Consider the following 25,301-nt stretch of genomic DNA (forward strand, 5'->3'; position numbering starts at 1 on the left):
CCTATTGCTGTCCACCCTCATAAACAGCAGTTTCCCCTTCTGTTTATATGCTCCCTTTAAGTACTGGAAGGCCTCTAACTTCATATTCCACCAACAATTAGTTTTGTACCAAAATGAAACCCTTTAATCTACGTCTGTAGCAAGATGATTTCCTACAAACAGAAGCTTAAATTTGGTTACACAAAAAAAATTATTTGAAAGAAAGAATGTGAAATATTTAACATGAACTGCATGACCTGCCTCAAATCAGGCTATAAAGATGCAAAAGCTTTTGAAGAATTCATATTACTCGATTCCATCTACTGCTCAGACAGGTCATATCTTGAAAACATCTGTTTCCTTTAAGCTCAATAAAATAGTAATTGTATGTAAATTCCCCTGTAACTTTATATAGGATATTAATCGTTCCCCTCTCAGCTGCCGGGACTATAAGCTAATCCAATATCCGACTGCAGAAGCACAAAGCAATCTTCCCTGTAGTATTTATTTTTTTTAATGAATAGCGTTTACTTTGAAGAGAAGTGCCCACTCAGCAGCACGCTGCCTCTCCCCCTCTCAGCTCCCTGGTTATTTGCTGACATAATTCACAAAACATTTGTATTGCTCAATAGGTTGTTTATTGTTACTGATGGACATCAACAAATACTTGATCTCTTCCTTTTTGGAAAGACCATGCCTTGCTGTCTGCCCACTACTCATCATTACTATGTTGCTAGGTGAGTCATAATAGCCTGAAGTAGTAACGCTGGAAGATGAGTACAGCTAATTGCTGAAAAGAAAATCACAGCTTCAAAGGTTGTCCCACAGTATTCGTTACAGCTTGAACAAATAAATATATACTTAATTTATAAATTACCTAAGCTTAGCTTACGGACTAATGATGGCCTAGTGTAATTGCCAGGGGCACAAAAAGAAACTGAGAAATCTGAACATAGAGAAATAGCTCAGAGCAGTACAAAAGAAAATCTGAAACAAACACTGCCATGATATTTTGTGCAGCACAAAACATGGTCAAAGCTAAGCTTCTCTGAAAAGTGAAGAAACAAGAGCAGTGGTTTTGGATGCAAATGAAAAACTAAAGCATTTAAACACACAGCTGAAAGCCAAGTTGCTATGTTACGGAAATGTATTATAAAGCTGGATTCCTCTCCCATTTCTTTTATTTGAGTGCTAAGTACCATTATATGAAATTAAGTCAAGCAATCTTTCTTCTTGTTTGTTTGTTTTTACCATTACCATTTCAATACATAACTTGGAATGCAACCAAAGAAATAGCACCATTTATCTCTAAAAATAAGACCAGAGAGTTTACTGCCTCTTGATTATGTTTGCCTTACAAGGATCCCTTGCAGAAAAGTACATGTTTTAGTTTAGAACAATGATAATTAGCGCATGTGGGAATAAAGCAAACTAGTTTTTCCACAGCAATATAATTTCCTGTGTCTTTAATTTTTACACAGTATTTCAGTAGTTGCTCAGATATGACTTTTTACTGACTACAGTGTGATCAGGATTCGAAACTATGAGTTGCTTTCGGTTCAGTGTCCCCCTCTCCTTCCCCTTCCCACCCCTATGAAAAATATATTAACATTTTCCCCTCAGGCTTTAAACAAAAAAGTACATGAAGGAAAAAAAAATAAATCATCAATGAGCTCCCCTTATCTCTAAGGTTACTAAGTCAAAGTCATGGGGTGCAGCTCAGTTATTAAAATGAGAAAGCCAAATAGACTCAACTTGTAACAGCATCTGAAGCACACATGCTGACTTGCAGCCATTCCTCTCTTGGTATCACAGTAGCACATTTTCAGAGCTCCATGAATTCATCCCCAGCTTGGAAGGGTAGTACTATGTCTACAGATACTAAGGGGCAGAGCTGAATCGCTGAAATACAGATAGGAGAAACGACAGTACTTGTGGAGAGGCATCACTGCAGAGGCTATGCTCCAGCATCTTGTGATAGTCCCAGGGTATGTTTAAGGGCCAGAGAGTTCAGATGGGGTGGGGAGGTTACAAAATCCTTAGACCCCCAGAACTGTTCTGTTTCTCACTGTTTCTGAGGAAAAGTGTTTAAAAACGGGAGTGTAGCTGGACAGAAGGAACTCAAACCAAACTTGAGAGAGCACTACTGCCTCATTTCTTACTGAAATGAAAAATCAGTAAGTACATCAGTATGTATAAGAAAAAAGTTTCCTGTGCATAATTAAAGCTTCATCTGCTTAATCATCACACCTCATGAGAAAGATTAATTAAATACTTCAAAAGAAGCTTCAGAATAAAAAAGGAAAAGATTTAAAAAAAAAAAAAAGCCAACATTCTATTAAATAGAAATAATAAATAAATAAAATAAAAACCAACCAATCCAGCCTTCCCCTGTAGACTTCATAGCCAACAGCACTGGATCTTCTCCAAAATAAACACACTGAATTGGATGGACAAATGGCCACAGTGTCATTCACTCAGGCAGTTCTAGCAGCCAAAACTGAGTTAACTCATATGCTGAAGTTACGCATGTATCAGAATTTACATCATCCTTATTCCTCAGCTCTAAGGCTCCAGGCATTCAACTTCTGTTGCAAAATACTACTAACACAAAACCAAACCAACTTCACAAACCCCACACATAGTGGACTTTTTCTGATCTTGCGATTAAATTCCCATCATCAAATGGAAAAGAGAAATGGCTATTAGATCATTTCATAGACAACAACAAAACCAGTATTTTTATTTGCCTATCAAAAGTAGTTTCATACCCCCCCAAAAAAGAAAATAAAAAGCATAGAACTGGCAGATTAGCTGCTCCTACTGCTTCTCGGCCTGAATTTTCACTTCAACATTTTCAATGGTTGTTGTAGCAGCACATGGGTATCTATGCTTTTTGTTAATTTCTTTTTAAGAGATAGCACTTGGAGTAGATCTCCAAACAAATAATTTCCAGCATACTAAAAACTGCTGTTCAATGGCACAAAACTAAGTGTTAATGAAACCATTCAAGAAATGCATTTGAGTTCCATTCTTTAGAGGGCCTGACATTCCATAATGTAAAAATGCATTTATCCTTGCTTCTGAATGGGGCATTTCATAATACTAACTTGAACTTAGCATTATTTTACTTCCAAGACAGACAGAAATTCTTTCCATTTTAAGTGTTTTATTCTTGGTTCAGTCCTGTACTTTTCCACCAATACCTCTAACAATCAGTTTCAATATACACTTTAATCCACCAAGAAAATCAAAGTGCAGCATTCAATAATCAAGTATTTCTTCATCTGAGTATCATGAAAGCCTCCCACACAAAACCACAGATGTGTTGGTAAAACTTCACCAGGAACATTAAAAAAGCACTGTAAAGCAGTTTGGACTTATCTAATGACCACAAAAGTATTTAGCTTCTCACAAAAGCAAAACAGCTTCAATATAAAGAAAGCAAAAATTCCCCAACTGTAACTCATAACTTTCTGTTGATGTTTCACAGCAACATTATCATGATAACTTAGAGACCTGGAGATAAAATGGAGAATGAGTCTGTCTTGTCCCAGTCTGGCCAAAAGAACATATCAAAGAGCAATTCAATCCCTAACTTGTTTGTTGGCATCCGTGGAACAGACGGAACTTATTTTGTTCTAGTTTCATCTATTAGATGGATTCCTTTGCTAACGCTAATAGGAGCCAGTCCTTCAGAGACAACAGCTGAGAAGACAAGCGCGTCTGAACCAGGCCAACCTACTGACAGCACTACAAAGCAGAAACATTCCCACTCGGTTGTTAATCTATACCTCCACTGCTTGTGAAACAAGAAGGGCTGTATCCAGCCCTGAGCAGCACGTATGAGCAAGCACTTCTAATCACCGTATAGCTAATTAAAAACCATCACCGATTTTAAAATGAAACAGAGAAAGCACTTCTCCATAAAAATCATGATTGGTGGATTTTAATGGGCAGGTCTGAATGAAGTACAAAAAAAAGGCATAAAGGGCTATTTGGTTTTGCTTCACTAAGTGGGCTTAGCACAGTCCTCTCTCCCCACCATTCGGTTCTGAGGAGGAGGGAAGAAGCGAGGGTAAACACAGAATGAAACACAAATGGGCTGAACATTTTATTCACCAGCAGAAATACATTAGTACAACACTCAGCACTGGTTTAGCCACGCTGCAGGTGAGCTCGCATGCACGTACACCACCTCTCTGCACTACAACCTCACAAAGACATACAGTAACCCAGCAATGAAAGTTTTAAAACGTGTAAGTTAACACCATAGTGCGTTGTGCTCACAATTCACTCTCTTTTGCTTTCAACTTAGAATAATAATTTAAAAAAAAAGTTAATTAAAGTAACAAAAAAAAATGGAAATTATAAGATTAACAATTAAGGTCTTGACTTTAATATTTAGCTTTGTATCCAAAGTGGGTCCTAATTTTGTCTGAGTAGCAGAAGATCCTGCAGGGTTTGTTTCAGGCTGCAGGCACTTGATACTGAACTGACCTCGCAGTATTTACATTCCCTCAGGAAAGTTTGGGATGCAGCCCAACTGGGGAAGATCACGTCTAACACTATTTGAGCTGCTAGTGCTAGAAGCAAGCAGGAAAGCACTGAAAAGCAATAGGGTGAATGATAAGGACACATATGTAAGAAAAAGTTAGAAGACAAAGTCAAACAGCAGCAAAGCTGAAGAGAGGAGCTGGGGACATTTGCTTTTCTGATTCAAAGAAGTCCTCATTTTTTGTCAAAGTAGCAATGCAGACTCTCAACTAGTGAAAAGCCAAGTATTTCAACTCAGTCAGCAAACAAATCAGAAGACAAAATATTTGTTTGCTCAAAGCCAATTAACATCTGCCAGCTACAGCTTTGCATGCACTGTGTTTGATTGCTTGCTGTGGTTGCCATATTCACATCAATTTGGGCAGGGAAAAAGAAAAAAACAAACAGACACAAATTGTTCTGTATACTCTCCTTTTGACATTTCCATTCAAAGAGACACCTGTTGAACCCAGCAGCTGAGTCAAACCCATGTGCACCAACCCCCCAGTCATTACAAGTCCCGTTTTAGGTCTCTACTGCTGCAAAAAATAAAATAAAATAAAATCAAGATATGAATATAAGAGACTGTCAGCAAATTCTACTCATGTTTTTCTTTGAAGTACTTATACCACCTTTAAACAAGTGAAAAGCTGTGCACATTCTTTATGTACTCACTCTGCCATCTATATGAGCTATATAAAAGGTACTGTAAAATTATACAAGTATATATAAGTGATGCAAGTTTCTGAAGCATACCCAGATTTTCTTGATTTCCTTGAAAAATTTCAATAAAAACTTCTGTAATTTCTTTGAGAGCCCTATTTCCAATGTTAAAATGTTAAACAAAGTAATAAAATAACTAACAGGAGTTGTTGTAAAAGTTAACACTGATTAGAATGAGTATCTAAAAATGGATAGCACCTTCAACATTCATCAAAACTCTGGGAAGACTGGAGTGCTCCCCTGATTCCTTTAATGACTTACAAATACCATCACCAAAAGGCGAGAAGAGAAAAAACACAATTCAAATATTGAACAAAGCCTGCAGAGAGTTATATGAAAGCTAGACACTTGTAATTCCAACTTCTCAGCTGCTGCAGTCTTTCAACCCCAGCTTAAATCATGCAACGCTGTGAAACAACAAACCCCACCTACAATAATAGGACATCACTGATTAAATCAGTTTTACTACCTCTGTCTCACTACTTACTTGTTACCCCCCATGTGTAAAACTGCAAGATTACACATAACTTACATATTTGAGCTGCAAAACGTTCTGAAGCAGAATGCATCCACACAGAAGAAAGTAACGAAGAGGATAAAGCAGTGGAATTTCAATCGACTGCTGAATTTGATAGCACTTTCTGTTGTTTGAAACCACAAAGTAAGCAATCTGAGGCAGCAGAGATCCTGACTTTCTTGTTAGACAGGTTTGGCACTCTCACCTGAAGTTTAACAAAATCCACAACAGAGTGAGTTCTATTACGGAGCCTATTACAAAATCTATTTTGTGTTTTGCTCAGGGTACAGGGATAAAGAGCACTTTCAGAAAAAGATTCAGATGTGTCTTGACGTCTATAAATCTTTTTATAGATTAAAACTGCAAACTGAAGTGTTCTGTGTAAGAAACTTCAGGTGGAAGACTTGCAAGGAGGCATAAAAAGAAATATGTCCTGTTTGTTGTTCAGTCTGCAGCCATTAGCAGTAATGACAGGGCCTGAAGTAGACTGTTTCATTCCATTTATAATTAAACAGAAGTCACTTTAGCCATAATACTAGGTATCACTCATAAATAATGCTAAGACTTCACCTTTTAAGCTGCTTAAAACATACCACGCATTGTATTCATCTAGGTAGTTAAGCAGATTTTCTTTAAGAGCAAAACATTTCTTAAACACTATTTGTGGAAATCACAGCAGGGAAAGTTTTAATCTAGGGAAGTTTTTAGTTCTACTACCCAAAGTACCTTGCATTTAATAACTGAACTAACAGACAAGAGTTGCAGAAAAACATGGCTCAGTACAAAATGTTAAACCATCTTTTCCAGCACTGCAATCGTTCTTCCCAGTCTGCTTCTTCCTAGTCTCAATCTCAAGCTACTTCAAGGCAAAGTAAAAGCTGCCATGAAAAACTGTCAGCTTACATTTATCTGAGGTTGAGCAAAAGGAGGGACAGAAACAGAAGACAGGAAAGATGGCAAAGATCAGAAAATCTTAGTATCTCAGAGTTCACCAGTCAGCTGTAGTCACTAGGTGCGCTTCCATAAATACATAAGAAATCCTAAGTCCATTCACTTGTTTTAATTTTTTATGCTGACTACACACTACAGACGGCTTCTGCAAGACCCTCAGTGCAAAGCATAACTTTTCAAGGTCTCAAGCTCTTCCAATTTATTCTAAAACAATTTTAATAATGAATACCAACCAGAAAAGGGACTGTTTTAGCGACAAACTCATAAAATCCACTGTATCGGAGAACATTGTGGGCTCAATTTAACCAACCTAACCTATTGGCACAAAGGTGGAATGCTTTAAGCATTTGGATATAATAAGTAGAAAACTTTAGCTTTAACTGGTTGACCTATAAATTGCACACACCAAAACAGAAACGTTTGCGTGCTTTATCAACATTAAGTATTTCACTGTCTCAGATCAGAGCTAAGTAGGGGATACCCACACCAAGCACAAAAAACAGAAACTCTACCATAAGAGATTTTAAGATCAGAGAACATCATATGAATTTCTAATGACATTTACTTACATCTTGATTAAGATGCAAATGAATTGTTACAATAAACATTTGATGTTATGACGCTGCTTAAAAACATGCTTTGGGTTGTAATTCCCATTTTCAATCTTTTGTGTCAAACTTTAAAACTTCTTAGTTGAAACCTCTGATGAAATAAGTAGATTACTGTGTATATGGAAAACTGTAAAGTAACCTTACAAAATGGTGCAACCAATATACTTAAGGACATATATATATACACACACACACACCCTCCCTCCCACACAGAAACACAAGTGTTACACAGCTTTCTCTCCCGAGCAAGATACCATTTTGACATTCAATCAGATTAAAGGTACTTTTCCTCTCCACTGGGATTTAAGAGCACTATTTGTTTATTCTTATTGCACACTTATTGCACACTGCATTTTATTTCAGACATGGCTTTCCTCCCTTTTTACAAACCAGGTGCAGCGAAGGACATAATAAGATGTTACGTCACCTGCTTTTAAAGATCCCCAAAATCATTCTCAAGAATAGTAAATGTCTAACATTGGTCAGCAGTTGCTTAGTCTGTGGGATTTAAACAAGGAAGAAAACCCACCAAAATAATAGATTTTTTTCAGATCAAAGTATCACTGTGTGCATTTTTTTGCAGAACTTACACAACTTCATTAGTCCTACTTACTGAGTAGTAAAGAACCTGAGTTTCTCTGAAATGCTGGAATTGAAAGATAGCAAATGAGACACCTAAAACCAAAGGGTTAACTGAATATTTCCTCCTGAAACACCTTTCTTTACAAGGATTCCTCATATCTGGTCTGACGCGCTGAAATGTTTTCAGACAATAAAACACAAATTAGTTCTCTGACTACAAATTTCTACGATATACAAGTTGTAGTAGACTTTGTTAGAGAAAACACAGAAGATTTTAAACTACAGGTTCCTTGTTACTCTACCTTTTCTTACAATTTACTGCTTTTACTAAGTCACCATGGAGAAAGCCACAAAGAACCAAGTTGCTAAAGCATCCTGAACATGTAAACTCTTTTTTTTTATTATTATTGTTTATATAAAGCTCTACAAGCATTGCAGGCCACACAAGCATTCAAAACATTGTCTAAAAGCCTTTTTTCCACTTCACAAACAAGTGTTCAATTTAAGTTTTATATGTCCAGAGCAGAAAGATGCAACACCACAAACAACCATTCGAAAACTGCCTGACCTATTCAGTGCTGGGAAGTTGGAGCCTTTCCCAAATAGTTTACTGAGTTGCCTATGAACAAGTCCCTTGCTCTGAAACTTCTCCTTCTGAAGGTGGCTGCGACTGTAAACTCTTCCCAACATCACCATCAGAGAACACCTTCCTTACAGTAAAAGGCAAGAAAGCAGCTGTCTCCACACATTCAAAAGAAAGAAGGTAAAGAAAGGAGGAGAGAGATGTTCAAATGTAGTTACTTACTTACTGAAACACAGAAAAAACACACAGGCTCCACGTTGACTGAAGCCCCAGCAGCCAGAGCTGAGGAGCTGTGCTTCTAGTCAGCGTCTGCCTCAATCTTCGCAAGAGCTTTCTCCCTTTCTCGCATGCACAAAGAAGCTCAATGATGATCAGTCTGAACTGCCAAGCCAAAGTGTATCTCAGGTTTAATGAAAGTGCAATTCATTAGAATTAGAATAAGAGCCAGCATAACATAAACATACGCAAGAAAAACAGGCTTAGTGCAGCACCACAACAGATGCTAGTTTTGATCTGGTAAAACAAAACACTCACAGACCACAAGAAAAAAAAAAAAAAAAAGTATGAACCATTTCGTTAAGTAAAAGCAAAACATTGTGCACTGGGTCAAATTTAGACCTGTAGACGTTTCACTTAATAGTGACCACCAATTGTACGCCTCTGTTGGCAAAGCTCAGGAGGTACCTGGCTGCCAGCTCAGCCACTATTGGAAGTGGCCCTCAGCTCAAGGCACTGCAGGACACAGGGACTGAGATAGGAAGAGAAAAAGCATCTGCATGGAATTGATGGAGCAGGGAATGGCTCGAAATGATGGTTGGGGGGAGGAGGAAGAGGAACCTCCCCATGGAGGTTGTGGATGCCCCATTCCTGGAGGCATTCAAAGCCAGGCTGGATGTGGCTCTGGGCAGCCTGGTGTGGTGGTTGGTGACCCTGCACATAGCAGGGGGTTGAAACTGGATGATCATTATAGTCCTTTTTAACCCAGGCCATTCTATGAGCCTATGAAGGTGAGCCTTCACACAGCATGGATACCAAAACTGAAAGCCCACAGAACAATTCACAGTAAATAACAAAGCATGCATTATCTTTATCTGCTATTATTAACTCCATAACCAATGAAGACCAAATTAGAAAAGAAATACTACCATTTCCAAACCCTAAGATCTAAAATTGCTGAAGTTGGCTTAGCAACGTATGAGTTATCAAAAACCTTGAGTGGTTTCAGTGTCTTTCCAATGGATTTCCATGTTTCATTTCACAAATTCTATGTAGGTTTTTTAATATTTTTTTAAAAGTAATTACCCATTAATTCTTACAAATATTTTAAAATTTGGTAATATTTAGAAGCAACAACAACAACAAAAAAGCAACATTAACTTCTCCCGTGGTCTCAAGTCTATTTTAGTAAAACTAAAGCATTCAAGGTATTACTGAATATAGAAACACACTTCAAGAACAAGACAGCTCAAAACGTCAACCACAAAATGTCACACTCAAAAAAAGCTTTACAAGCACAAGAATCCTTAGCTTTTGCGTTTGATGTTCTACTCGCCACACTAACTTCAAAAAAGGTTCATAAGCAGACTAGCAGTCCCTGTTGGGCACACAGCTCATTTCTGTAGGATACATCTCTGTCACCTTCCCACCTAGGAGAATTCTCAACAAGTGTGCTGCAAGGAAATTAACTCCCACCCCAGCTCCTTTTAATGACTTGTCAGTGCCAACTGCCCATTCTGCCTGGTTTAGTCTCCACTCCTTTTCCAGCACGTAGTCCCACCCTCTGAGCCTTCTGCAGTAGGTCACATTTCCTTCTCCATCCTCTTTTTGTGCGTTCCTCTATAAGCCAATTTTTGGACTCAGCCCTCCGTCTCCTTCTCTGACCCACACTCATTTCTTCCAGTGCCAAGAACCCTTCCACCTCCACTCCACGTTTCCGCACTGCACCCACTCCACTGCTGCCTTTCACTCATGCTGCTGCAGCCCCCTGGCAGCTAGCCCATCCCACAGCTCCCCCACAGCAAGATTCCCCTTCTGTTCCTATCTGCCTCCACTTTTCCCTACAGAGCAAGAGTGTGTGCTTTCCCCAGGGCTCCCAAGAAAGACAGCTTCATCCCTTCCATGGGGAGAACTTCAGCAGAAGCTTTAATATAGTGAGGTGTTTCACCAAGCACATCTCAAGCAGGATGCTCCCTGCATTAATTTTGGTTCTTGAAAATACTGCAGTGAAATAAGGACATAAATCTCAAAACACATAGCAGGCTTGCATGCAATCCTAACAAGAACTCCTTTTCCAAACTGCTTTGCCCAAAGGTACAAGGCACAGATCAATTTGCTGTAATTCGATGTGGCAGGTCACCCATTTACCTAGACCATTACCTGATCCAGAGGTCTTATGAAAGAAAAAGCAAACTTTAGTCTTTCCTAACTTTTAACAAAATAGTGACAGAGGTAAGCAGAGCAGAACTAAATTTCTTGGAGGAATACCGTGACTCTTACTGTTGGAGAAAAACAATCTGTTCTTACTTTTTTTTCCCCCCCCAATTCCCATTTTGCCTCTCAATAAAGGGCTTCTCTGCAAACAGGACTAGTTGTTTGATTTTTCTGGAGAATTTCTCAGCTGAATGGGAGAGGATCTTTAGAATGCACATAAAAGACAAAGGTTCAAACAAAAGCTGAATTCTTAATGAGCAGGAGTTTATTTTAGTAAACAACAGAAACTCAAGGCTGAAAAGATCTCATCTCATTTAATCGCCTAATAGATTTTTCTTGCCTACCCAATTTTCAAACTACATGTTTGAAAGCCATTTCTATTGATGAAAGTCTCCACAAAAGCATATGAAACACCTACTTGATTCAACAGTGAACTCACCTCAGTTTCAGCCTGAGTTTACCAATGCTTTTCTTCAGCAAGAAACAGGCAAAAACTCTCTGCTAAGTACAGGAAAACATGGCCTTCAACACAAAACTCTATAATCCAGACTTAATTTTCCTAAATCTTTGTGTTTTTAAAGGTATTCATCTTGTGACTTCAGTCAGCTTTCATACTGTCCAAAAATTATCAGCACTACACGAGGCAAAGAAATATCAAACTCCAAACACCTTGACAGCTTACCCAAGAATACTTGCATAGAAGTCCCATGGGTTAGACCAATGAAAAACTCAAATATCATATAAATTCAGAGAAAGACATATTTATGCAATTTTATAGCACTAGAAACAAGTACATCGGTACCTAACAATGATGCAGTAATTAAAAACATCAGGACTAAAATTCTCATTAATCTTAAGAGGTAAGAAGCTGAAGCCAGTGACCAAGTATGTCTTTTCTATTAAGTAATATACTTAAATTGTCACATGGGTCTATTTCCTCATACACTTATAAATAATCTAAGTAACTTAAGCATCCCATAGTACTAGCTAGGTTGTCTGTTCTGAAGACAAAGCCCTCGGTTTTCCAAAGCTCACAACGAGCTCAATACATTGGACATAATTCAACAGTCCACTGAAATACTCTATGAACAAAGGAAAACCCCAAGTTTTTCAACATACTACACCATCACTTTCAAACTAAGGTGCTTTACTCCATACCATTGTGTTTTGCCTGATAATACACAGGATTTTATATTGAACTGATAATAAAGTAATCATTAAAGACCATACTTGAATTTTTCAATTCTATAATCATACAGCTCTCCATTGCAGGTAGAAACTTCAGCTATTTTATGAACCAAACATTACTCCAGAGAAGTTTAATGACAGAGTTTGCATTAAGTAAAGGGCTACCCATGCACACTTCTAATGTTAAGGAAACAAGCCGATTTCCTCACATTCAAGGAGACAAAATTATCATAAACAGATCTGATAAGAAAATGTACAAGTTAATAAGAAAATTATGACGTTATAATAAATGTTAGGTTTATTCCACCTAACAAACAATACCTTTTATCATCTGCATTTAGAGGGGATGGGGACAGACGTGGGAGAAAGACACTGACATTATCAAGTACTACAATTCTACTGATCCAAAACACTGAAAGTCAAAGGCCTAGCTAACATCAACTTATTAACATAACCCTATATCAAAACTAAGACCTCCTTCAACAATAGAAATAACTCTGAACCTATCCTTGCTTCAGAATGTACTGCCTTTTTACAGACAAAACAAATACAACGTTATGGAAAAAAAGGAGTGTCACCATTCAGTATCCACTTATTCTGAACATGAATGCATGCATCATAAGAAAAAATAAGGTGTCCTTTAAAAATAATCCCATTTCAATGCAGTCTGCTTCCTGAGTCATTTGTTTGAAATGCCAGTCCCAGGAATGCTAAGATTTAGATGACGATTATCTCCTCGACATTATCCCAATTTGATTACACAGTGTTTACTACATCAAAGCCAGAAAAAGCACAGTAATAGATTCAGCGACACACCCACTTGGAACACTGAAGACCTATTATTAAAGAGCTATAAGAATCATTTTCAAAAGGTTTTTATTTTCAAATGTAGTCTAGCATAAGATGTTACCATAAAGCAAGGTTGTTAAATATTTTCATTCAACCCACATATCTGAAGCTGTGGCTCAGAAGCTAGGTGAAATTATTTATGTGATCAGGAAACTTGACTATCCTTCTTATATAACTCTCCTACTGGACACGTTACAGAAATTCAGCAGCCAAGTTTCACATGGTTGAACACATCAATAGAGTGCCATTAACATTCATTCCTCTGGAACTCCACCACTCATATCAGAACTCAAAACAATGCATTTATTTCAGGCCAAACCCTGAGCGTGTTTTTAGTATTTTTTTAGTTTTAGCATAATTTTATTTTGCTTTGATCTACGTAATAAGCATTGACATTTAGCAAATACGTACATTCAAGCAAGCAGACTGAAAATGCATATGCGGGGATGCCTGTGTAGACAAGGTCATAACAACCTGTGCTGCTTCCCAGTCATGTGGGCACACTATGGAAGCTAAGACTCAGACAACCAGAATGATAATAATCAGCACATCATCCAGAGTTACTCCGCACAGGATAGTGATTATAATGTTGTCACCCTGTCTGTGTTAGCTCTTGCATCTTGCCTTGCATTCAGCTATACTGATGCTGGAGAACTTTAAAAGGAGAAGCTATCATCAGGCACAAGCCTCAACCCAGCCTGAGTAGCTACACCTGTGAAACAACAAACACATTTAACTAAGGATGACAAACTGGTCCAACCATCTGAACCTTTCAGCAGACTTGACAGCACTACCCCTGCTATCCTCCTACCTCGATCAAATCACAGAGAAGTGTTGTTTGTGCAACATGTTTTCAAAGATGTGGCACAAATTTAAATATAAGCAGAGCTACTCAGTGTTGGCTATCAGCAGAACAATCAACTTAATGTCTCTTTTAACAGTTATGATAAAACCGTGAACACAAGATCTCAGGAGGAGTACACAAACAAGCTACCACTTGGTTTATTCATGCATAAACACTTCAGCTGCTCTACAATAGCTGTCCTTACACAGTTTTTCTTATCCAAAGAAAACCCAAGCTGATATTTTCCAGTTACTATGGCTAATACTCTCTTTGTAGGCTTATTCTATGATAAATTGCTCAATGAGAAGGTATAGAAAAACACTTTTCTATGTTATATACACAGTTTTAATTTTCACTCTTCTATATTTAACAGTGCAAACAGAACAGCAGAGGGTGAAATCCTTAGCACGTTTTTGTCCTCAGACCTCTGCAATTCTTGTCATCTGTTATACAATACCAGTGTAATGTAAGCTACAAGAAGGCAGAACAGAACAGTGAAACAAACACGTTGTCTGGTAACAAAAAGGCCCCTTATGGAGAGCCTGGCGCAGGTTCTGGTCATGTTTTTGAAGAATTTCTTCAGTATATCCTTTGGAATTTTGTTCAGTGTTAACAGTTTTCCTACAAGTATGCAAAATAAACCATGCAACACTTGCCTAAAACCCATCTCACAACATTAACAATGCGACTTAGATGTGCAGCTACCTTTTCCTCAGCACTAAGACAAGAGAAAAAGCTACCTGAAGCCTAAAGCCTGATGACTATTGGTACTCTTCAACTTGCAGAACTCACCCCACTGATGAATGAATAATGGAAAACTAAATACATAGCACAGTGAACAAAAATTCCTGAATGCATTGAGTAAAGCCTGCAACTTGACAAACATTAGAAAAACAGCATCTTAACTGGACCAATACCCATGGCTGTCAGTCTAGAATTTTCCACTTAAGGACAGTCTGACTGTCTAGAGGGACAGACTTTCTAAGATGATCCAATCAACACAACCTCTGGAATGCTACACTGGAGCTCTATTTCCATGCTCCTCTTTCAGAAAGAGCATACAGCAGTTCTACTACAATGGACACATTCCTTCAAGCATACTAAAATCTGAAGGAAAAATACTGAAATTTAAAATAAAAATAAAAATCAATACTAGAAACAGAAACAAGGGATGTGCAAAGGCAGTTGCATTAAACTTTCACAATGGCTTCAAACAATGACTACAGAACAGGGCTTGGATTGAGACTCTTCTCCCAGCAACTAAGTAAAATCTTGCCTTTCTGAAAATACCACACAACAGCGCATACATATAAGAGTCAAATCCACAGAAACACAACGTGTTCTTGACTTGCACAGATATTTGCTGCCAGTTGGTCACACTCACAGCAGAAATTGCATTTGAATCCAAACCTTTAAGCAACTTTACAAGCATTAACACAAAAACTCAAGAAATGGTTTCATCTATAGAAAATGACTTTAACATAGGACTTCATATGACAACCTTCAATAATTCTTCTCAACACTTATATTTAGTTTGGAAAATGTCCAAGACTACAGCAGCATTCAGACATACTAATCAGAAATATAGAATTGTTGACAGATAAACTCTCAACTTACTTTACATAGTATCTTGCACCTTCGAAAGTGTAAGCTTCCTCCCAACCTGTGGGTAAGTCTGGAAAACAAGTAGCAAAGCACAGTAATTAACTTTTGAAGCACAGCTAATTACACTGGTCTACTCCCTAACACTAATGAAGTTAACATTTGTCCCTTTACTCTGGATGCTGAAAGCTCTAGTCCTACAAAAGCAAGCATTTTTAAATTGACTCAAAATACTGTCTCATTACTTCTGTAATCCAAGACAAACAGTGCACACAGAGATATGATTTGGATTTGTCACATTCCCAAATAATAACAGTTCAAGCCTGTCTTGTTTAGCAATGTTTTCTCCTCTGTCAAGTCACTGGAACTCACAATCATCACCAGTTCCTTCTGCCTTCAACTTCAGTAGCAACAAATCACCTGACAGCGAGAGATCTAAGCAAAAATCAATGTAAGGAGTTCATGTTATGTGCAAGTCACAGGCATCGTAACAGGCATGGTATCAACTACACCACAAAGCCATTTCGTATTAGCATAATTCCACTGCTGATGTGACTAACAAGTGCTCCTGCAGTGTTTACAACTCTATCCAGTTTCACATGAAAATAACTTTCAATGCAAATCTAGTGGAGGAATTGGGTACATCTTCTCTCTCTCCATTATCACTCTTGGGAATCAGGAGCCCACATAAAAAAAAGAAAAACAAACAAATAAATCCAAACCACTAGTAATGGTCAGCTCCTTTCAAGTAACGGTTTCCTGATGTAATGGAAGATCTGAAGGCGTTGGACAGCACTATGCAACTCTAGATGCATCACTGCCATTAAGTTTACTCCAGTTGATAAAATCACTAATTGATAGGCGAGACTCACTCACTGAATTACAGAAGCACCAATACATTTTCTGGTGAAAGTAGAAAACACTCAGCCTGGAGGATGTGATTTTCCCTGTTTGCTTATTTACTCTGGATGGCTTTTATTTCACTGCTGTGAAATATATGGGGGGGAAAAAAAAATACAGAATCAAAGCATCTTGATACTAACACAGGGTAAAGTCCGTCAAACAGGAAGACTCTCCAGCAGAAGTATTTATAGATGCTATAAGAACTTGGTAAAAAGAATACCCTAGTGGGGTATTTCTCCAGAAATAAAAAAGCCCTTCAGTTTATAGCGCAGGATAAGGTTTTCTTCACTGACTACTAAACATTTCACAGTATTATTTACTAACAAGCTTCACAATGCACATTTCCAAGAGATATTCATTCACTCAGAAATGGTCTCTTATTTTAAACTTTTTTTGGTACATTCAGCGACGAATTAACATACACACGTACATACAGAGGATTTGCTTTGCAGGTACTTCAGTATTTTCCAACCTACAAATCGTGGCCATGGTACCCAAGGTCATACCTCACCCAGCATTTGGAATTAAGCTCATTTCAAAGAATCATAGAACTGCTTAGGTTGGAAGAGACAGTAAAGATCACTGAGCTCCAACCTCCTGCTGTCGGCAGGTTTGCCAAAAGTTATTTACCTGACAATAACTCCCCTAATGTTGTACCCAGCACTCCAGATGCTCTAAAGCAAGCTGTGATTCCTTTAGAAGGGGCTTAATGGCAGAAATGAATGAGACACTGAGAGAATTACTGGTGAATCACCATCAGTCAACAGAGTCGCCGCTGACAGCTCGAAAAAAAGAATTAATGCTCAGCTAATATTAATGTCCAAGTAGCAGAGCACTTCACATACATCTGCCCCCATACACGCCGCTGCGGATGAAAGCTGCTTTCTCGATTAATCTGAGTACTGAGAGTGGGGAAAAGAGGAGCCTGATATCAATCAGTAATTCCATTTCCCGGCATTAAATGACTCCTTCAGCATCAGCCCTTTGCTGCAGATTAAGCCACAGAGTTCTGATAGCCAGAACCCACGCTCTGTCAACTCCTCCCAACTCGCAGAAGACCGTCCACATCTTCCCAAAAGCCCATTTCCGATTCTTAAGGAAGGGAACGAGTAATAAGCACGATGCAAACATAAGAATATCAAGCAGCCCGGTAGGGTCCGATCAGCGGGCAGCTCTCCTGCAATTACACGCACAAGTAGAATCGCAGGGAGCCGCGTTCCACCACCTCCCGGCGGCACACGCACCCCGCCGTGCGGAGATGGGAGACTGGGCTGCACTCCCAGCGCCTCCCGCTGCTCCGGAGCCGACACCGCCATCCTCCCAACGAGTTACCCCAGCGCTCGGCTCCCCTTCCCCTTCTCCCCCCTCAGCCCCTCTCGCAGTCACTTAGAAACCACCCACGCGCTCAGCCCGGATGGGAGCAAGGGAGAAGGAGGGTACTCAGGTGACCCGCTGCCACCGGCAGACCCGACGAGGTGACACAGGGGCACGGGTTGCAGCGAGGGGACAGCGGGCAGGTGAGCAACCTGCAGGCGGCCGAGGGCTGCGAGGAGCTCTCACGGTATCACAGCGGCGACACAAGGCGGCAGGAGGAACGCGAGGGAACGGCGCGGAGGGAAAACGCGGGTGCAAAGGCGGCGTGCGGGGAGCGCCGCGGGGCCGGGGGCAGCGGGAGGAGCCGGGACGCCCCGGGCTCGGCCGGCGGCGGGCGGGGCGGCAGCGCGGGGCCGGGCGGCCATGGCGGGGCAGGGCCGGGGGGTCGCTGCCCCAACGCCGGGAGGGCTCCTACCTGCGCTGCGGCGGTGCCCGGTGATCACGGCCTCTCCGGTCAGCGGGTGCAGCCAGGTCGTGCTCTTCGCCTCCTCGCTGCGGGGACGCAAACACGGACCGGTCAGCGAGCGGTCGGGCAGCGGCCCCCCGACACTCAACCCCCGCCCCGCGACCCCCCTCCCACCCCCCGGCGATCCCCCGCTCACTTGATGAAGAAGACGCGGCCGCCCTGGCTGATCCCGTAACTCCAGCTGCCGGGCAGCGCCCGCAGCCGCTCCGCGCTCAGCTCCGCCGGGGCCGCCATGGCCGAGCGCAGCAACCAGCGCAGCCGGGGAGAGCAGAGGGGAGCGGGGCGGGGGGGTGGGGGGGGAAGCGGCGCGGGCACGAGCGAGCGCGTCCCCGCCGGCGCCGCCGACACCTTGGGGAGGGGGCGGGCGCCGCGCAGCCGGGGAGGAGCACAGCGGCACCGCACCGCCCCGCCCGCCGCGGGGGCGCGCCTTCTACCCCGCTGCGGCCGTTGGGGCGGGGCCGGGCGGCGAGTTCCGGCGGGGGGGAAGGGAGGGAGTTGGGGGTTGTTGCCCTGTGGGTGATGAGGATCCTGCTGGCAACAGTGATGTGGAGGAAGGAGAAAGGTCCTTTCGCAGCCGCGGCCCGCCTGAAGAAAGCTCAGACCTAACGCCTGTCCCGTGTTGGGATCCTGAGGTGTGCCATAGCCCCCGGCTGCCGGCAGCAGCTCTGCTCAGTGGGTCTTTACGGCACGATTTCCTACAGGAAATTAAACTTCTGTCGAATTTCTTCCAGGAGCGCGTGTGCTCCTCTGCTCTCGACTTCTGACATTTATTTCTCACGTGTGGCCTTCAGCAGTGAGCTGTGCCACGCTCGTGGGCTCTGTGCTGACAGAGCTCTGCCCAACCACTGACCCAGGACACGGCAGGCTTGTGTGTTCTGTGCTGCAGGAGGTGGTGACTGAGGTGAAATCCACACGCAGAAGTGGATTTCTGTGTGTCCTTGTGTTGTGATGAGCAATCTGAGTAGGTATGCTCGGCTTTGATCGAAGTTACAAATAAAAATTAAAGATTGCTTAAGCTGTGTGGTGGCTGTGATCTTTCTAAGAGAATCTTGCCTTACAAAACCACGTTCTAGACCAGAACTGCGAAGCCTGAGGTGTTCCTGTGCCCACAGAGGCATTTAAACTCCCAGCTGGCAATGTTAAGCGGAGCAGATTTGCCCTCCTTGTGCTCCCGTTCTGATTCAGATCTGACAAAGGGAGTTGCCATGTGGTTTGTTCTCCACCACACTTTGTGGCTAAAGCTTTAAAACCCCATTGTCCTGCACAAGGTACTTCAGACCCAAAGCACAGTGAACATGTCAGCAGGCGCTGTTATCTTTAAGTAACTGGATGTGAGATAAGAATCCCTCCCTGCCCAACATTACCCTTCATTTCCACTCACCGCTGACAGCACCTGAGATTTATGGAGTACCAGACAAAGATACGCTGGGGAGAACACAACTTATTCTCTAAACATTTCCTTCTCTCCTCAGAGCAAAAGCCCTCGGGTGACGAGTAAAAGTGAATAATGACCCTTCCACTGAAGAGCTGTGGAAGGCTGCCTGGCAACAGCATGGGGGAAGTCACATACATTTTGGGCTTGTGAGGCAGTGATCACAACTGACTAACCTCATGCCTAACCAAAGCAAAGAGCAATACCTGCATACCTTCCATCATGCAGAATCAGCTTTCTTCACATCAAGACGTGTATTGGCCCAGACCCATAAAATAAGCTAGATGATGATAGAATTTAGGTGCGCAAATCCTACTGAAACTCAGTATGTGTTTTGCTGAACACCCTCCTAAGGAAACTAAGTTTTGCCAGTACTTCAGCTTGCAGCCTTCTTTATATTTTGCTTGTGTTTGGACGCGCTGCCTCCTTGGTAAAACTCAGGAGCGCAATGCATAAAGTATATCAGAGCCTGCCTGAATTCTTGGATGAAATCCTTGCCATGGAGGCCTGATAAACTGGCTGCAGTCAGACCATGCCTAGGGAGGACTTACAGGATTTAGTTTCTTTATAATTCACAGCAAACAGGTTGGTGGCAGCGTCACCAGCAAGAACTGTAAGAAAACCTCTTCAGCCTGAAGGAGGAAGGGTTTTTAGAGACATGTCATTCTCTTCCCAGGAAAATGCTTTTGCTCCATCCTCTAGGCTATTCACAAGCTGAGACTGTTTTGTGAGTACACTGAAGGTGCTCCACCTCCCCCTTTGAAGTCACATTATTTTGCAAATTATTGGGCTATACGGTGGTAGTGTGACTTTCTGGTCTTATGAATAGGGAGATCATTCAGGGTGTGATGGAAAATCCTTGTTCTACTCTATTGTTCAGGGACTCTTACTCACTTTATGTTAAACAGTCATCAAGTAAAATCCAGTATTTGTAGTTCTGAAACATATGGAAGGCACATTTTGACTCTCCTTACAGGAATGAATCCTGCAAGATGGCATGCACCATGAATTCATGTTGCTTTGACTTAAAGGGAGCTTATAATCAGGAGGGAGAGCAACTTTTTATACAGTCTGATGGCGATAGGACAAGGAAAAATGGCTTTGAACTAAAAGAGGGGAGATTTAGATTGGATATTAGGTGGATATTTTTTGTCAAGGAGGTGGTGAGGCACTGGAGCAGGCTGCCCAGAGAAGTTGTGGATGTCCCTTCTTTGGAGTTATTCAAGGCCAGGTTGGACGGAGCCCTGATCAACCTGATCTAGTGGGTGGCAACTCTGGCAATGGCAAGGGTGTTGGAACTGGATGATTTTCAAGATGCCTTCCAACTGAAGTCATTCTGTGGTTCTATGACTTCTGAGGGGTCAGCATTTGATCATTTCACCGTAACAACCCCATGCATATTTTAAGATATTACATATTTTACCTTTCTCATCATCCTTTTTACTATAAAAATGAGCTGACAATTCCAAGTGTGAAATTGGTCAGTCTGATATACAAGACTCTCATCAATCCATCAGGATTGTCTCATCTGGCCAACAGATCCTCTTCCCTGAAGAGATGAAGAGGAACTGCTGAAGTAGTGACTACTAGTGAACAACTTTTCTCTGCCTTCTGCCCCTATGGCCTGATATGCCTGCTGCTCCTATCACTGATGGGAAGCAGATGGAGGATGTGGAGTAAGTTGTTGCTGTGTGTGTGAGGCAAGATGAGGAGCAGAGCCCTCCCAGCAGTGCAATGGCCTCTCATCCCTGAGAGTTTGGGATAAAGCGAAAATCTGGCTCTCCTGAACTCTTTTCCATGGTTCTCCAATTTGAGCTCACTTTTTTCCTACCTCTTTCACCTCTCCAAGACAGTAGCTTTCCTAGCAGCTCCCTCAGGGTCAGGAAAGACATCAGAGCACTAAGTTGGCTGATTTTTTTTTTTTTAATATATATTTTTTAATCATTTCAGCTCAGTAATGTAGTCACAATCAAAATATTTAAAATTCCTGAGGCAATAGAATCATGTCCACAAAAACAGTAATGGGATTAATTAAAAACCAGCACTGGGAGAGTATTCATCGGCTAAGACTCAGAGAAATCCACCCACACCTCTCCCAACAAGTATGAGGTGACAACAAATGGTGAGCCAAGAAAAAGAGGGCTAAACCTAAGCCAGCAACCTCTGAAGCAGGGAGAGAATGGCAGTTTTGACACTCCACCTAAAACTTGTTCACAGTCTCGTGTTTGTCAGGGCTGATTCTATGCATTCTGTCAATGTGAATGAAATTGGATGAGGTAGTATTACAGCGTTGTCTGTGACTGTACATTTTTATGCTGTTTAGCTAGAAAGACAATATAAAATTTAAGATGACAAGAAAAGACCATTGCTGGGGGTGCAGTATTACATTGCACATTCTAATAAGGAAATGACTTCTGAATGGTGGGTTCCTTTTTAATCACAGAAACATAAAATATCCTGAATTGGGAAGGACCCACAAGGAACACTGAGTCCTTCCTTTGGACACTCTCTTTTTCCCCATATCCCTAAACAAGCTTTTTTCCTTTTTTTTTTTTCCCCCTCCATAATGATCTTGCAGTGCATGGTGAATTAGATTTGTTTGTTAATCTGGTAGAAAATACGACATCAATCCTCCCATATGATTCCTTTCCAATTAGATTAGTAAATTGATCCAGCTTGTCCTGATCCAACACTTAGAGTGGGGAGAGAAGATCCACTCAAAACAGAAGGGGAAAAAACTGACATTCTCAGAGGCTAGAATGTCTTCATGAAGATACAAGAGGCCATTCACCTAGGTCAGAGCAAATAAGAAAGAAAAGTTGTCTGAGACAGTAGCTTTGAAGGCTGCAAGTTTTCCTAGGGGTCATTAGTCCAAGAGGCACAGTAGTCTTCTGGGTTAGTGTAGAGCATTGATCTGACTGAACAAGCTGTGGATCATTAGCCTCACAGACTGATTTCACAGTTTGTGAGATAAGAGTTAAAGCCCACGCTTACTCAGGCAATAGAAAATTATTTTACACTTTAATTGGTTTAATAGTCTGTGCTCAAAAAAAAAAAAAAAAAAAAAAAAAAAAAAGCAGTTTTGTTCAGTTCAAAACTTTTTTAAGTGGCAATTAATGATTTCCAGGTAAGGATGTGTTATGCAAAACTTTTCTTTCCCTTGAGACAATAAATCCTTACATGAGGATTCAATTATTTTCCATTTAATTTCTTCAAAGATCCTGTCAAACTAATACAAAGCAAACTCCGAAGCAAGAAAGTGAGATTTACTTTTCCTTGACAAGCAACATCAGAAAAGCAAATGGACTCATTATTCTTCAGACCAGCATCATCTTGTCAGAAAAATATTGACCATTCAGTGCAGTTTTGAACAGAGCAGAGTTCTTTCCTATCATTTCTTTTGCAACTTTAGAGTCTCGTTTACCTTTATGTCCATGTCACGTATACCACAGTGAGTTTCTGACCCAGTCGTCCAGCTTGAGATGATGGATGCCGCAGTCAGGTCGTCATGTTTTGTTTACTGAGCATGTTATATTCAACATCTCACCAAAAAAGGAGGCCTCAAGATCAAGAGCTGCTATACTAGAACCTTCTACTTTTTTTCTGCTGCTTCACACACCTCTAGTTTGGGGTGCCTTCAAACAACCACAAGCCATGTGGTTGCCTGTAACTTTTACATTACAGTTGAAACGCATTTTTTATAGTATTTATTGATCAAATTAGGTTAAATTAATGTAAAGAAGGAAATAATTTGTGAGAGAAATAGTGAACTCAGTATCCTACCTGTCTTCTCACTGATGGTGGTTAGCCACAACTGGTTTAAGGCAAAAGATTTCGTCTGTGATTTGAATAATCTGTAATAAAATCATACACTGTACAACACATCAATTCTCCGTCTCTGTGCTGGACCACAGGTCCCAAAGGTCTCTTCAGTTCTGGCAGACTTCAGCATCTGCTTTTTTATATGCAGTTCTTGTCATTGCTACTGCCCAACTCCTCAAAAACATGTTCTGTTTCAAGCAGATAATGAGAAACTTCTTGAGAAATATCCAGGATTGCCATTATATATATACAGCCTCATGGGTGCAAAGTCCTGAAGTCCTTCACTGTGTGATCTTTTCCCATGTGCATTATTTCCTGTGTTTGTTTAACAGGGCTAGTAAGAATTTGCAGTATCTTTCCATTTTCCATCCCAGTAGCAACTATATAGTAAAGGAACAGAGTTTTAAGCTATCTCTAATAAACACTTCAGTAAGTGGTAGCGTGTTTCTAGAGTAATGCAAAATAACAGCATAGGTTTAATCCTTGAGATTTTTATAGACGTTCTTGTTACAATCTTGATGCTATTTTCCACAAAAGGTAGTGCTGTGTATACCTTGAGCTTGAAGTGCTTTAAGTGATACTATTTTTACAAGATATTTTACCTCATAATCAAATCAGAGTCCATTTTCTGTAATTACCACAGCTGGAATAAGATGTATGCCAGCCTTTTACAAAGTAGACATATGATTACCAGTCTAGTGGTTATATTCTTTAATAATGCTAAAGCAGAATAATGAGAAAAGTAATATATTTTTAGTCTGTAATTTTTCCAACATTATAGACAAATTCAGGACAGCTCTTAACTCGTTCTAAAGTTTACTTGCATAAAGTTAGATTCAAACTAGTGTCTGTTCCAACACATGTTATTAACAGCATTTGCCTTTTGTCATCCTAGCACTTTCCAATCTGGACTCTCTGACAGAAATTCTATGCTAGTTTTGCTATATTTTCATTTACTTCAGCATTCTTATGTACTTACTGATTACAATTTTATCTTCGGGGTCTCCTGTTCTTCAATAGTATAAGCTTTTTCAATCCTTTCAGGTTTGGTACCTTTATGCCTGATTTACCTTCCAGCCACAAGTAAGAACGGTTTGTTCACTTTATGACGTGAGTTTTACCCACTTGTGCTGGATGGAAATATAATGGAAAAAGTATTTCTGAAACCTTGCTTGCATAATTTTGTCCAAGTGATATTTTTGATATTTCGGTTACTGTGGTAGGGGTTTTCTGAGAAAATGAAATTGTTTCCCGAGGCCACTTTTATAGCAGCAGTGAGCTGGTCAATGCAATCAATATAGTCTAGTGGAGAGCACTCCATCCTTTAAGGCCATCTGTCACTTGGTTACACCCAGTGATCCACTATCATCTGTCTCTTTAGCGCTTGCATAATCTTAGTTGGTAGTGTGTAGTCTGGAGGTTAACCCTTATGCTTGTCTAGTTCTGTCATAATTTGGTTTATGCACATGTGGTTTTGTCATTCAGATGGTTTTCAAAGTCTTTTGATTCGTGGACCTCTCTTTTCCAAGGGGAGGTACAAGCCTGGTGTGACAGGCTTGTGTTTGTTAACAGTATGGTTAGCTTTCATTGAACACCTATAAGTAGTTCACAGATCACGCAGTCTATAGCTCCCTGGTTAAATATTGCTGTTAATACATCTCTGCTTTTTTTTTTTTTCCACCAGTTGTTTCTACCTCTCCCTGCTTGTAGCAGAGGTTAACCTAGCTTGATTTTGAGGAGTTTGCTTTTATGCTCACTCTTTTACATTTTCCAAAATTTAATTAAATTTTCTTTATTCAGCAATATTAAACTCTCTCTTTTTTTTTCCTCTTTCAGATTTCTGAGTATTTAAAATGTTTGGACTTTTAAGTGTCCCTGTAGTACCTCCTCCTCCCTTATGTTATTTGGT

The 25,301-nt window shown here is 40.7% G+C and overlaps 1 protein-coding gene across 39 annotated transcripts in view; it reads right to left on the bottom strand.

Moving 5' to 3' along the window:
• Positions 1-18,407, bottom strand: part of PLEKHA5 (pleckstrin homology domain containing A5) — a 165,350-nt gene extending 146,943 nt beyond the window's left edge. For 38 of the 39 annotated variants that reach the window (XR_004308041.2, XR_014944588.1, XR_014944587.1 and 35 more), the window contains exons 1-3: positions 18,275-18,407; positions 18,088-18,164; positions 15,411-15,468 (exon numbers count right to left, since the gene is read on the bottom strand). Coding sequence is in view for 32 of the 39 variants with exons in the window: in XM_085543041.1 (XP_085399167.1) it covers positions 15,411-15,468; positions 18,088-18,164; positions 18,275-18,372 (233 nt within the window). In the remaining 7 variants the exon portion in view is untranslated. Of the gene's footprint in view, positions 1-15,410; positions 15,469-16,928; positions 17,660-18,087; positions 18,165-18,274 lie in introns of those variants that run through there. The other variant, XM_085543003.1, reaches the window with a different exon arrangement.
• Positions 18,408-25,301: the final 6,894 nt, after the last annotated feature.

The sequence above is a fragment of the Coturnix japonica genome, chromosome 1 (genome assembly GCF_054131305.1).
Source record: "Coturnix japonica strain WE chromosome 1, WE-NBRP24, whole genome shotgun sequence".
NCBI classification, from domain to species: domain Eukaryota; kingdom Metazoa; phylum Chordata; class Aves; order Galliformes; family Phasianidae; genus Coturnix; species Coturnix japonica.